The sequence below is a fragment of the Oreochromis niloticus genome, linkage group LG17 (genome assembly GCF_001858045.2).
Source record: "Oreochromis niloticus isolate F11D_XX linkage group LG17, O_niloticus_UMD_NMBU, whole genome shotgun sequence".
NCBI lineage: Eukaryota > Metazoa > Chordata > Actinopteri > Cichliformes > Cichlidae > Oreochromis > Oreochromis niloticus.
This window is the reverse complement of record NC_031981.2, coordinates 8,320,997-8,334,721: the sequence shown is the minus strand read 5'-3', so window position 1 is coordinate 8,334,721 and position 13,725 is coordinate 8,320,997. Positions and strand designations below refer to the sequence as shown.

General features: G+C 42.3%; 1 protein-coding gene across 8 annotated transcripts in view; it reads left to right on the top strand.

Annotated features, from left to right (window-relative positions):
* prickle1b (prickle homolog 1b) overlaps nt 1–12,796 on the top strand; it is a 76,203-nt gene extending 63,407 nt beyond the window's left edge. For 4 of the 8 annotated variants that reach the window (XM_005455628.3, XM_005455629.4, XM_019346870.2 and 1 more), the window contains 7 exons: nt 4,651–4,848; nt 5,578–5,691; nt 7,153–7,290; nt 9,266–9,469; nt 9,557–9,743; nt 9,842–10,831; nt 10,924–12,796. In XM_005455628.3, the coding sequence (XP_005455685.1) occupies nt 4,663–4,848; nt 5,578–5,691; nt 7,153–7,290; nt 9,266–9,469; nt 9,557–9,743; nt 9,842–10,831; nt 10,924–11,891 (2,787 nt within the window). In that variant the 5' untranslated portion in view covers nt 4,651–4,662 and the 3' untranslated portion in view covers nt 11,892–12,796. Of the gene's footprint in view, nt 1–886; nt 1,305–2,795; nt 2,868–4,650; nt 4,849–5,577; nt 5,692–7,152; nt 7,291–9,265; nt 9,470–9,556; nt 9,744–9,841; nt 10,832–10,923 lie in introns of those variants that run through there. The other 4 variants (XM_025899361.1, XM_025899360.1, XM_025899359.1 and 1 more) reach the window with 3 other exon arrangements.
* The last annotated feature ends 929 nt before the right edge of the window (nt 12,797–13,725 follow it).

Sequence of the window (13,725 nt, the reverse complement as noted above, 5' to 3'; positions counted from 1 at the left end):
CTACCCTTTTTAATAGTTCTTCAGGATTAGTATTGTACATTAGTTGGATTTACAGTTTGTTATTGCTGCCCCTAGTGGCCAAAATAGGTTATCATAAGTTTAAATTAGCTGTTTAAATGTACCATAATTTATCTCAGATTTCTTTTATCAGTGATGCCTCATTTTCATCAAGTAGCATTTACAATCAAACCTTTAAAGTACTCTTAATTTCCCCCTTTTTTGAGCGCAAGTTTTTTTTTTGATGAGATAGTGGAGCAGCTGGACCTAGAACCGATTACCCACCACATGATCTAATCAGCAGATGAGGACAAATTAATGCAACATTATTAGAGCAAATGGCATGAGATGCATCAAAGTGGATGACCCCAGGAACCACGGTGAAAGTGAGCAGCCTATTGCATTATAAATAGAATTTTAATCCCTGACTGGAAAGTGAAGAGGAAGGGAGTTCATCATAAACATATGTCAGTGTTTCAAAATGCTATATATTTAAAAAAAAAAAAAGAAAAAAAAGAAATCACTTTTGAAGTTGAACAGTTACTCTGAAAGTTGAAAGTGGCAGGGCCGACATGAACAGTTGTGTGGCTTGCAGTACAAGATGTTTTGGAAAGACAGGACAGACTGATAGAGACAAAGAGAAAGTGTGAGAGAGGAGAGTGAACATGTCATCTGGCTCTCAGGAATCCTTCAGCTAGTCTAGGAGAGGGGGAAGGGGGGTACAGGGTGGAGGGCTTGGTGTCAGGGGAAAGGGGTGTAGAGATAGGGAAGGGGGTGTTGACTCTGAAGGGTGTGTGTGTGTGTGTGTGTGTGTGTGTGTGTGTGTGTGTGTGTGTGTGTGTGTGTGTGTGTGTGTGTGTGTGTGTGTGTGTGTTGTATGAGTGATTGAAGTGTAGTGGCAGGCAGAGGGAACGAGGGAGGGGCTGACAAGGCTTGGCTGCCCCAAGAGCACACTCTCAAAGTGGGATCAGAGACACTACAGATAGAGACGTCGCCCTCTCTGGCCTCGCTCATCGCTCACTGGACCTTAAAAATTTTGGATTCCTAACTGAGTTGCTATCCTGCTCTGGAGTGAGAGCTATCCTCCTCTTAGGTTCTCATCATAGCTGATGTTGACTTTCAAAGGCTGAGACTTTGGCGTGGGACACTTCCTGACTGATTGGGATCTGGATCTGATTAGAACGTGGATCCACTGGGCTTGATGCGGCAGACATGTAGCCAGAGCTGGAGAGCTGCGTGACCAGGGAATTCTGGAAGTGAATGAGGGCTTTATGCAAAGGGTGGAAAGGGAGATGCTTTTCCTGGAGGTAAGAGAAAAGTGGATGAGTAGGCGAAACTTACTGAAACTTGCAAACACATTTGAACCTCTGCTGGTGGAAAATTCTTCCACAGGTCCAGCCATTACACACACTTAGAAGGAACCTGTGTGTGTGTATGCTTTGTATTTTAAAAAACATGTCTTATTTTAGCATCTTGTGGCGGTGTGTACAGTTTTTTAGAGGCTGTGCAGGTGGTCTTACTCCCGACTGTGTTAATCTCCTCTGCACCCCCTGACACCCATTTGGCTTTAAAATAACACTCTTTAGCAGTCAAAGAGCAGTGACCTCAGCCTTTGAACTCCACAATCTAATTGTTTTCCTAAATCAAATCTTACAGCATTCAGAAAAAAACCTTCTTTTTTGTTTATTTATTTTTATTCTAATACTTATAGACCATTATATGAACTGCAGGTAACTAAGCTTTAACTGTTGTTGGGAACTTTTACTTCATTTGAAAATAACATTTGACTCACTTGATGACGGAGTACCCCCATAAAACGGTCAGATAAGTGGGAGAGTCACACATGGTTAAGTTAGCTGGCTACATCTGGCCTCTGTTTACACATCCCCAATGATGTGATTCTTTAAACTTTTTTTTTTTTTTAAGTTTAGCCTGTTTAACCTCCTCCTGTGACGTCTTCGTTGTGACCCTGCTGCTGGATTCAGCTGAATAGGTGGACATTTTTTTTTTGTTTTTGTTTTCCACAAAGGCAGTCATTGTGTTATTGCCAAGAGGTGACATGGTGAAATGTGAGTTGCTGTGTATGTTGGCTCAGGAATCCGCAGTCACCTTTTTCTCCTGTTAGTGGGATGAGAAGCAGGAGAGCCGCGGGGCAGACGGAAAGGGTTAGAGCTGCTAAACCATAAGCAAGCCACCCTCAAACCGATCAGCTAATGTCTAACTGACTGTAATACAAGCACCTCAATGTTTCACCCGTTTTCTGGTTTTAGTGTCTTTAAAAGAAGGCATTTCCTGCTTTATTTTACTTATATGATAGGACTGTCCAACAGTGCTCATCCTATTATGAAAATAATGGGTACCTGCTGCTTCATACAAAGGTGTATTAAGAAAAAAAAAAAACCACACAGACAGTGATATTTAAGGTTTTAAGTTTTAGCCCTCAGGCCTTCAAACCAATTCAGAAACAACTATATTATTGCTAATTTAGTGGCATTCAATAATCTTTATAATAAGAATTACTCATCTACATCTACTTACTGGTATTAACTAGGTTAGACGAGATAAAGCAGAACAAGTAAAGAAAAGCTTCTGAGTGATAACATTATCTATTCTACCATAAAACCTGATAGATTAGTCACCGAGGAACAAAGCGACACTCAAAAAACCCTTTGTCCTGTGATAAGAGCTGTGGTTTAGACCTTAAACACCATTTGTAATCTGTAAATTTCAAGTTTTGAAGCCCTGGGCTTTATTCAACTGTATGCTAATTATGGGTATGTTAATACCTGTCTTCTTAGGGGGGTTGGATTGTGGTGGAGGAAACCCTGCCAGCCTGCTCACCTCACTCCCCAGGCTTTCCACTTTGCATTGTGAGTTCAGTTGCGGCTGATAGTTAACCTTTTGAAGGGGAAACTCATTCTTGTGGTTGCGTTTTTTTTTCTGTCTTTGCTTGTTTCTTTGACACAGTTCAACAGTTCCTAACAGTCCTTAACCACTACCTCCCACTCTAATCATTTTTGCCCAGTCCACAAGTGACTGGGTATCACACTGCACAAATCTTTGTCTGAGTAAGTTTGCAAGTTCTACAGGCATAGTTAACACTCAATATTTTGGTCAATGGCAGCTATCAAGACTATAATGTCCCCAATGGTGCTGCTCTTTTGTGAACGATCAATCCAGCGAGGTGGGCCTGTGTAAGATTTCTGACTGCTTTACCCCAAACAAGCCCCATTCTGGTCTGGATTTGCATGTCAAAGAAGGCAGGGCCAGAAGAGAAGCTGTTTTCAACACCTTTGAGACCAAAGCTGTGTTATCACGCCGATAAAGGTGGGTGTCACACAACAACAAGATGGATTGACCCCCAGTCATGTACGACTGTTATCAGCTTGTACAGAGAAACAACAAAAGCTGCTTAAAAGGCGGCTGACAGCGGAGTCACACCGCAGTCGAGTGGGCGCATGCAGTTCTCCACACCACTAAATCATTTATTGTTATTTTTGAATTATTTTGAACGTCACTATAAACTCCATGCAGTGGTCGCCGCACGTGGGCATCCTTACAGCTGCTTGATAGGCTTCAAGCCTCGCAGGCATAGAGGATAAGACCAACAGATGTCTCGTGGCTAACAGATGGAAATTTCAGCTGCGTCTTGTTATGTCACAGTATTACTAGCTTAGATTAAACCAAGCCTCTTTTTACTGACAGTAAAGTGATCCTGAAATGGTTTATTATGCACAGCACACGTCGACCCAGTAAATCAAGTTCTGTCATCTCTGTATCTGTTCTTCGCCTAACTTGACATCTGATCCGCTTCAGTGCTTGATTTGTGAACTTACAGGCTGATCGTATCACAACCACTTCATTTATGAACTATGTCATAAGAATGACATAGTTTTCCAGTGCTTTCTTTCCATCTCTCTCTGGCATCTACCTTTTGTTGATGTTGCAATGGGCACAAGTCAAGTAAATGTATCATGGTGTATACATCTCCACTTAAAAAGAAATGACAGACTTTTTAAAACTGTTTATTCCAAACTGTGTCCTGCACGCTTACCATATTGGGGGGGGAAGAGCCTGGTATGATTTTTCCATTATAAATCTTTCATCAAAGTTTGTCTCGAGAATCCTTTGAAGATGGACAATTTTCACTCTTCCAACATGATTCTGTAATGGAATAAACAAAGGAAGCCTGATAAAGTACACTAATGGATGGAAAATAACATATTAGTTATTTTTGAGCATGACTCAAGAGGTTTGAATCGTGGTAGGATTCTGTGATATGCCACGGAGAGCTTGTCCTTTCTTCTCTGTTTGCTCTTTGCTCTTCTCGTATTTTTCTAGCCATTACGTTAAACTCTAAAAACAGCGCTGGGATCAAAGCAATTATCTTGTTGAGAAAGGAGAAGAAACAGAGATTAAAACTAATTGGCGGATTGGAGGCTTTTAAGAAATTCGGAGGACTTTACAGTAAGTGCAAAAAAAATCCCAGATCAGCAGTATCCCAGCCAACTGGTGCCAAGAAGGTAAAAGCCAGAACTTTGTGTGTAATTAGAGAAAGTATATGAAGCAAACAGAGGAGGGCTAAAAAGCATATATGAATGAAAGGCTGGGTCTGTTCTTTATGACTCCTAATCCTTCTTTGTTTGCTTGCAGCACCCGTGTGTGATGAACCTGGAGCGCGGTGAGAGAGGGGAGCGTCCTTTACCCCGAGGCCCCGAGATGGAAACTCGTACTGGGGGGAAGATGGGGAAGATATCCGTGGGCTTCCAGAGGAGCTCCACCTCAGATGATGACTCCGGATGTGCGTTGGAAGAGTATGCGTGGGTGCCACCAGGACTCAGGCCTGAACAGGTAGGACCTTAATTCCCAAATTACTTAATTTGACCATTATGAAAAACACACACTTGCTTTTTGTCTCAGTGCTATGTCTCCCAGTGTTGTCTTTGAATGGGTAGAAACATCCAAATTTTAGCTGACAAAGGATTTTTTTATTTTATTTTATTGTTTTGTGAAAACCTGCAAGTTGATAGCATGCTTTTAGTTTAGTTCAAACAAGGTTATGTGCACAGTGCATTCCCTATGCCATAATAGCGGAATAGTAGTGCTGCATGCTCAACTCAACATCTAGCTGTGGATTTTTTTTTTTTTTTTTGCATCCAGTAGTGTAGTTACGGTGAATGCATTCATCCCATTTCAGTCAGAAATTACTGCGGTCTCGCATATTTTCCTAAATTTTCTTCACGGCACTGCACACCAACAAACAAAAGTTTGTTCGTGTTTCCATTGCTCCTGTCAGGGGAAATTAACCAAGGCAAACATTAACATTTACAGTCCCTTTGCTGTCTCCCTTTTATGTGGAGAGATTTAACAGTCGGGCGCCTGTGACTGGAGAGGGGTTGACATGTTTGGCTGGGAGTGTCACAAAAAAAAAGGAGCGTTGCTGTGTGTGCAGTCATTCTCCACTGATATCCTTCACCTGAATAGAAGAAAGAGGAAAAACTCCTCGTCTTTTGTTTCCTCTTGAAGAAAACAATCTGCCAGTGATTTGACAAAATTCCATTTACATGTCTCCATCTCCAGGTCCAGATGTATTTCGCCTGCCTGCCAGAAGACAAGGTGCCATACGTCAACAGTCCAGGAGAGAAGCACAGAATCAGACAGCTCCTATACCAGCTGCCGCCGCATGACAATGAGGTAGAGATCTTTTTAGAAAAGAGACAGAACATATGTGAACTGAAGAGGAAATAAGGAGCTCAGCCAAGATACGATGAAACTAACATTCATGTGTGGCTATTGCTTGAAAAAGGTTGCCTTTTCTGGGATTTTCTTATAACGTAGTTCAGTCTAAGAAGGTTTTTGAGTGTGTTACAGCTGATTTTTTTGTTTTTGTTGTTTTTTTTTACACACAATTCTAAAGGTGATCCTGAGAGGTCAAATCCAGTGCAACTTAGGAAAACACCAGCAAATACACAAATGGTGCAAAAGCCCACAAAATACAACAGATGTTGAAAAAAATAAACACCAAAAGTTGAATAAAACATAAAGGGAATAAAAAAAACATGCAACAGAAGTTGAAAAAGAAACATGATGGAAGTGTCTTTGGAGAGACGATAAGGTGACGGAACAGTTGCGGAAGTGACAGAAACCAAAACATCTCAAGGATTACTCTGAAACAAGCTTAAAAGAAGCGGAGGATTTATCTAATACTATAGACACATGTACGCTATTAGCCGTTTACTGTTAGCTTCTCACTTCCGCAGCAGTTTAATCTCATTATTGTCTCCCCAAAAACACTTCTGTTTGCAGCATTTTTTTTCTGTTTTCAGGTGTTTTCATAAGATGCAGTGCGTTTGACACACCTAAACCAAATCCAGCAGCTGAGTAAATCTCACACAATCTTGCTGTTCTTTTTTAGTTAAGCTGAAACAAGGGCTATATTCCCTCAACCCTGGTTTTAAAACAAACCCTCCTGTGACAGTAAAGCACAAGCCAGCCTCTTCTACATGGCTTTATGGTGTGTAAACCAGCGCCCCTTTCACATCTGTGTTAATAGAGTTTACATTAGGCGATATGGTCGAGTGTTATCACCAGCATGGGGGAGGGAAGGGGTCCACTGACATAGGTGGTCTCTATGCACACAATAGGTACACACAAACAACGTTTGACTGAGCGGTTTTATGATGTTTGTTGGCAGACCTGGTGGTTGTGGAAGCAAACTGCCTGAGGATTCCTTGCGTAACTGTGGTTAGAAGGGATAAGCGTTTTGTGCGCATGGAAGGCAGTGAGCGTGTGCATCTGTGTGTGTGCGCATATGAACTCACACATCGTTTACTGTTGTTTAGAGAACAACCGAGCTGGTTGTTAGGACAGTCCTGGTCCTTTTTATCTGAACCTTCATCACCCGCTCTAAACACAGAGGAAGGGTTTGTGTATCGCTCATGTCATCCTTTCAACGCAACTTTGAGGAGAATTGACATTAATTAAACCCTTTTCCAGCCATATATGGACTCACTGTGATAATTTTCCCCAAAGTTGCATGAAAAGATGAAAGCCAAAACATCAGCAGTAATTGCTGGAGGTCTCAAGATGCTGTTTCTCATCTTCCTCATCTAAATTGACCTTTTTGTTTCTCTCTCTTTTTTCTTTTATCTACAGGTGCGTTACTGCCACTCTCTAACAGAGGAAGAAAAGAGGGAGCTCCACATGTTTAGCACTCAGAGGAAGAGAGAGGCCCTGGGGAGAGGAACACCCAAAGTCCTACCCCGAGCTCTGCAACACACCCGCTGTGAAAATGTAGGTGCTACACATGAATACTCATAACCACACATATACCCGCATGCTGTAAGTGCACAAAAAGACCTAGCATCACTTAACACTCACATAGCCACGTGGTAATAATTTACAGGGAAACCAACTGGTGGGTCTTAAGTTATTTATATCATGTGCTACTAACATCCTCTATCCAATCCAAATGCCTGGCAACCCAAAGAACAACCTGATTGGCTAGTGTAGCGGCTTTAATCATCCACATAAACTTCCTTGTTAGGTAGGGCGAGAGAGGAAACAAGGAAATTGGGAGGATCATGTTTAAACCAAGTAGACAAGCTAGTTTTTCATGAGGAAATCAGCCAATTTCCTCCTGCCCCACTATATCCCAGCGTGACAGACAACAAGAATCCAAAGGTTAATAAGTCATTCTTACCATAGTCTTCAAATCCAGATTTTTCCAAAGCAGTCACACTATGTGGTATATAATTCCAAATTTACTGTTTGTTTACAGTATATGCAGCTGTTTGTAAGACTTTATGGCGATGTGGAGATGGCTTTTTTTTGTTTTTTGCCTTTATGTGGACAGGCCAATTTTTTTTTTCATGATTATTTGTAAATATTTTTTGGAAAGTTGGACTTTTGGGAAAAGAGCCACCTTGGTTCCATTTTCCGGCTGAAGTCACAAGGAGCAAACAACAAAAATGGCAACAATCCTAAAGCCCAATCTCTTATTTTATACCGCTCATTTAGCGATGCATAACATTTAGTGCCAGTCAAACCATCCTTGATCATGTTTCTGAAAAACTTCCCTTCAGTGCAGCAGACGTAAATATTAGTGTTGTGCGGCTTCCGCCAAATTCAGCCCTGAAAAGCAAGCAAGCCACATCCTCTGTCGGGTATCCAAGAAGAGCAGATGAAATGCGGCCATGTGTATTCCCCCAGACAGGCAGATGAAGTCTGTCACCAACTGAAAACAGTTGCTAACATGGGGATGCAAGGTCGCAGACACTGAACGGACTAACATGATCGCCAGCGGACACGCGCGTGTGGTTAGGCACATCGGAAATGCATGTGCATTCATTCAGCCTCTGCAAGCTGTTGTCACCCTCTAACTCAGACAGCCACGCTTCTACTGCACATGCGATTCAAAGATATATCATGAAGACATTTGGACACACACTTTGTCAGGCTCTAGTTTCCTGGTGCCTGACTTTCAGGGACAGGCAACACGCCCATATCCAAGGCCCCTTTCTGTTCACCCTTGTATAATAATGGTTAACAGCTGGGCACGCAATCCCATGCTGCCTATGGGTGTCTCATAACTCTGCCTAGTTATATAAAGACTCTACGTTCAGACATGCTCGGGCCATCTCTGCGGAGTCATATGAATCTTCCACTTAGAACCAAGGCGAGTGCTTTCTGTTTTAAGATTACAGGACAAAAACACTGCCCACTTCCTCAGCAATGTCTAATGAATAATTGAGGGTTTCATTGCAGAGTAAACAGCTGCTGATTGAAATCCAGAGAAAGCCAAATAAGTTTGAGCTTGTCCTCTAATCTTCCGTTGGTAAAGCAGGGCTAGATTCATCTTTTCTTTTTTTAAATGAACACATTTGCCTACTTGCAAAGTGTTGTAACTCGGGAAGATGCTAGTCAGATTTACATGTGCAGTCTTTTTTTAATAGCAAGCTGTGTTGCCGTGAAAAGATTACCTTTCATTGAGGATTATCACTAATGTAGGATTCACTGATGCGTTTTTAAATACACTCCTTTGCCATTTGCAGTATGACAACCTGTTGTTTGGCCTTCTTTGTCTTAGCATCACTGTAAATGGAACGTCAGCAGATATATGATATATTTTGAATATCTCATCTTATTTATCTCTTTTTTGTTTGCCCTGCATGGGTCGAGGGTATCAACTGTATTTTACACGTACTGTAAAATGTCATTCCTCTATGCAGTTGTTTCTTTATTTACCCCCATCTGTTGTGTTAATCAGTGCTGTGGAGACATCAAGGGAGGCGAGATGGCAATTTTTGCATCCAGAGCAGGACCGAACCCCTGCTGGCACCCGGCGTGCTTCGTGTGTGCCACATGTCAAGAACTCTTGGTGGATCTGATCTATTTCTACCATAATGGCAAGATCCTGTGCGGCAGACACCACTCCGAGCTTCTAAAACCGCGATGTTCTTCCTGTGATGAGGTAAATGGAAGTAATGGTATACTGGGTACTGTTAGTGTTTTAAAAGGATTCCTCATAATTAACATTAGAATATGCTTTTCCCGTTAGATCATCTTTGCAGATGAGTGCACTGAAGCAGAGGGTCGTCATTGGCACATGAAGCACTTTGCCTGTTTTGAGTGTGGGACAATGTTAGGAGGCCAGCGGTACATCATGAAGGATGGAAGACCCTACTGCTGTGGGTGCTTTGAGTCGTTGTATGCAGAGTACTGTGAATCCTGCGGTGAAAACATTGGTAAGTTATATTTTCACGTTATTCCCCTATACTAAAAACAAGGTCCCACTGATGTATTCTTTTGTGTACTTATTTTTTTTTTTAATCATATCATATAGGTGTTGACCATGCCCAGATGACCTATGAAGGTGTACACTGGCATGCCACTGACCAGTGCTTCTGTTGTGCCCAGTGTAAGACATCCTTGCTGGGTTGCCCATTCCTGCCCAAGCAAGGTCGCATCTATTGCTCAAAGGCCTGCAGCCAGGGGGAAGACATTCATGCCTCAGACTCATCTGATTCTGCATTCCAGTCTGCTCGTTCACGTGAATCCCGGCGCAGTGTTCGCATGGGGAAGAGCAGCAGGCCAGCTGAACAATGGAGGCAGTCACAGCTTTTCAATCCTCCTGCCACCGTCCCCTCGTTTGAGCACAAACATGAAGATGGTGAGGGTGAAGCAGACGCAGATGGTGACATTGATATTGTAGGGCGTAAGCTTGCTCATTTCGGCCTGGATGAGGAGAGGTTCTGGCGAGAGCGGGAGGAGCCGGATGCAGGGGGAGAGGAGGATCCAGAAGAGTGGGCCCAGCACGAAGACTATATGACTCAGCTTCTACTCAAGTTTGGTGACCGCGGGATGATACACCAACTTCAACAGCCATCCCAAAAATCTCCCAGTCCTTCTGGTGACACAAACAGGCTAATAAGTGTGTCTGATCCCTGGCTAAAGCCCGATACTACATCTATGGGGATTGCTTCTCCCACTCCTGCCAGTCCCACCCAGAGTCATTCTTCTAGCCAATCCCGAGCCAACAGCCTTAGCCCTGGACTGATGAGCAAGAAGAACCTGCCTGAAATGTATTGGGCCCAATCGCAGGACGGGCTGGGAGATTCAGCCTATGGGAGCCACCCAGGTCCTGCCAGTGCCAGAAAGATCCAAGAATTGGAGTTGGACCAAGATCAGGACCAGTCTGGGGCAAGACAGGCCTTCTGGGCAGACAGCAGACAGTGGTATGAAGACTCTTTGGAGTGTATTGCTGATGAGCTGAGGAATGTTGAAAAGAGTGTTGGAGACTCCATGGATTCCCTGGCTCTGTCAAATATCACTGGTAAGGAGATTGCTGTTTATATGAATTTAATTGTTTTGTTTTATTTAAAAAAAAAGAGCTCAAAATTGACCTTCCTTGTTCATCCTCCTTAGGTGCATCAGTGGATGGAGATGGGAGGGACAGACCTTTAGTCTATACCCTTCATCCCATGCAGAATCCCTTGGTGGCAGAGGACTGTGAAAAGATGAGCAACATGGGAACGTTTAATTCCTCTCATCTTCATCACAGTGCCAATTCCCTCAACCTAAAACTGGACAAGGGAAATGAAGAAGACGAGGAAGAAATAGCACTAACATTGAGGGGAGACACACAGGGTGGCATTCACTCATTGTCTCCACATTCGGAAGACCTTCCTGCCACCTTTGTTCATGCTCCAGCTCTGAGGAGAAGCAAGTCCCAATCCCGGCCCCCTCAGATGGTCAAGTTCTCAGAAGACACTGTGGATAATGGATATAATGATGGATATGACGTCAATATCAGAAAGCACCCCATGAGTGAGAAGCCACACAGAAGGGCATACTGCCCAGATGAGATGGGCAGAGAAAGAATCCGCCCCACAAGCCACATAGGGCGCAACAGGCAGCACCACCACCGGTCAGGCAGGCACCACAGGAGCCGCAAGACTCGGTCAGACAATGCCCTTCACATGGTGCCTTTGGAGAAGGCGCAGAGGCCGTATGAGCCCCAACAGCAAGGTCTGGTCAATCCGCCATACAGTGCTATGCTCATGCAACATCCTTCACACAGGTTGCCAGTGGCTTATCCCCAAACTCGATCTGACTATATGCTTGGGAGCTCAATGCATAATGACCCACGGGTTGAGCACTTCATGGGGCTCTACAGAGATGAGGATGACTCGTGCTCTACTTGCTCTTCCTCATCATCGGACTCTGAGGAGGAGGGCTATTTTCTAGGTCAGCCAATCCCTCAGCCCCGATCTACTGTGCGTTACTATGCAGAGGACTACCCAACAAGGGTCACGGCCCTTTCTTCCCAGAGCCATGGCCCACAGACTGGTCGGCAGAAGAGTCAACGGTCCAAAAACTGTATAATTTCTTAAAAACACCATAGAGTGTATTTACTTTAGAGTCTGCACAATGCCAAACAATGTGGTCAAGATTTTCAGTATGTATGGTGGTTTACACAGATCAAATCTGAGATTAGAATGGCAGCACTAACATATAGTGTATGGCCAAATTCAAAATGCATATCGTATTTCAGGCCTATATCTACTGAAACAAGAAGTCTTTAATTTCAACTCTTAGGACCGCAAAAAAGATGTGCAACATATAGTTTTTTTTTGTGTGTGTGCGTGTGTGTGTGTTCAAAGGTGCCCTCAGTACTGGGTCTTACTGATTTTCAGCACTAAGATAATGCACGGACTGATAAAGTTGAAAACCTTTTGCTTCAGATTATGTACAGCTGGCAGTGGAGAAGTTAAACTTTAATTTCAGCTTTTGCTATTCAGTTTTGCTTTTTAAAAAAAAAATGTTTTATGTTCATTTAATTTTTGCAGCAGTATCTTTTCTGTATTAAAGTGGCACAAAGGTTAATAACGTAGAACATATAAACTAACCAAATAATTATTTAAAACATAATACAAAATTAAAATGTACATACTAAGTTAAAATTTTAATACTGGTATTTTTTATATCCACGTTTAAAATGGTTGTTTTGCTTGAAGTCTATGATTAAAAAAAATGTTTTAATAGTTAAAAGAACTCTTAATATGTTATGAGAAACAACCAAGACAGTGCCACTTTCTTCAGTTACGTGCCATGCTATTCAGTAACAGTGCCACATATATTCCACTATTGGTGTACAATTTCTAAAATGACTGGCAGACCCACCAGTATTTTCCATATTCAGCCCAGCTGTTCACTACCATTGCTCTGAAATAATCAGCAAAAATGCTTTGTGATGTAAAAACGCTTGTAATAAATATTTTTCTTCAAAGCTTCAAAACTGACTGTTCTGTTTTTTGAGTTTGGAAAGTGTTATTGCAACCATAGACTACTTAAAAGACCTGCTCATGTGTTTCTGGACACTGCATTTTGACATTGCATTATATCTCTTGGTCATCAATAGCTATACAACGCTGCACAAAAAACCTTGAATCCTTTGGTTGCTAGCAGATTGCCATGATTGCCAGTAGATTACATGGAGGATGCCAACTTGTGTGCCAACACTCGCAAACTATTTGAAACTGAAAAGTATGACACAAACCAGAAGCGGAGAACTTTTGCTTTTAAAGTAAACATTTTTTTTTTTTCACTTTCGAAATGTAATGTTTGCAGGGAAAGGCATAACTTTTACTTTGAAGGCTAATGTTCCCCGTTTCTGGATTGTGTTGCACTTTCTCCAAATTTTACTACAGCTCAGAGAGCAATTGGCAAACATTTACAGACCAGTTGGCACTTTCTGAACAAACTGTGGGCAACTGCTGCAATCTGCTAGAGATCAAAGCAATCACAATTATGGCTTTTGTACAGCCCGCAGCCACTTGTAGCAACTGGTCAGGGAATACACAGCTGCCAAACTTTCTAGGCAAGCTATGTCTATAAATTGTATGGGTGCATTCCATTGTACAAACATGTTAATAAGTATCAACTAGCCGACTAATAAGACACTAGAGGTGCAGTTTGTCTTAATAAAATTGACCTTTCAAAGAAGATGAGCATTTTAGCTGTCGCCATCTGTTTCCCCATTGACTTACATGGCAAGAGAAGTCTTTGAGATTGCGACCACAGCTATAGAAAACACGTTAAATTCACCATTACGATTTACAAATACTTTAGAGCACTAAATTGTTTTACTTTTTTTTAAACATGCTTTTTTTCATTGAGACATCGGTATACTGATCCTAAAAATATCTTGAGATTAGATCTCTCATA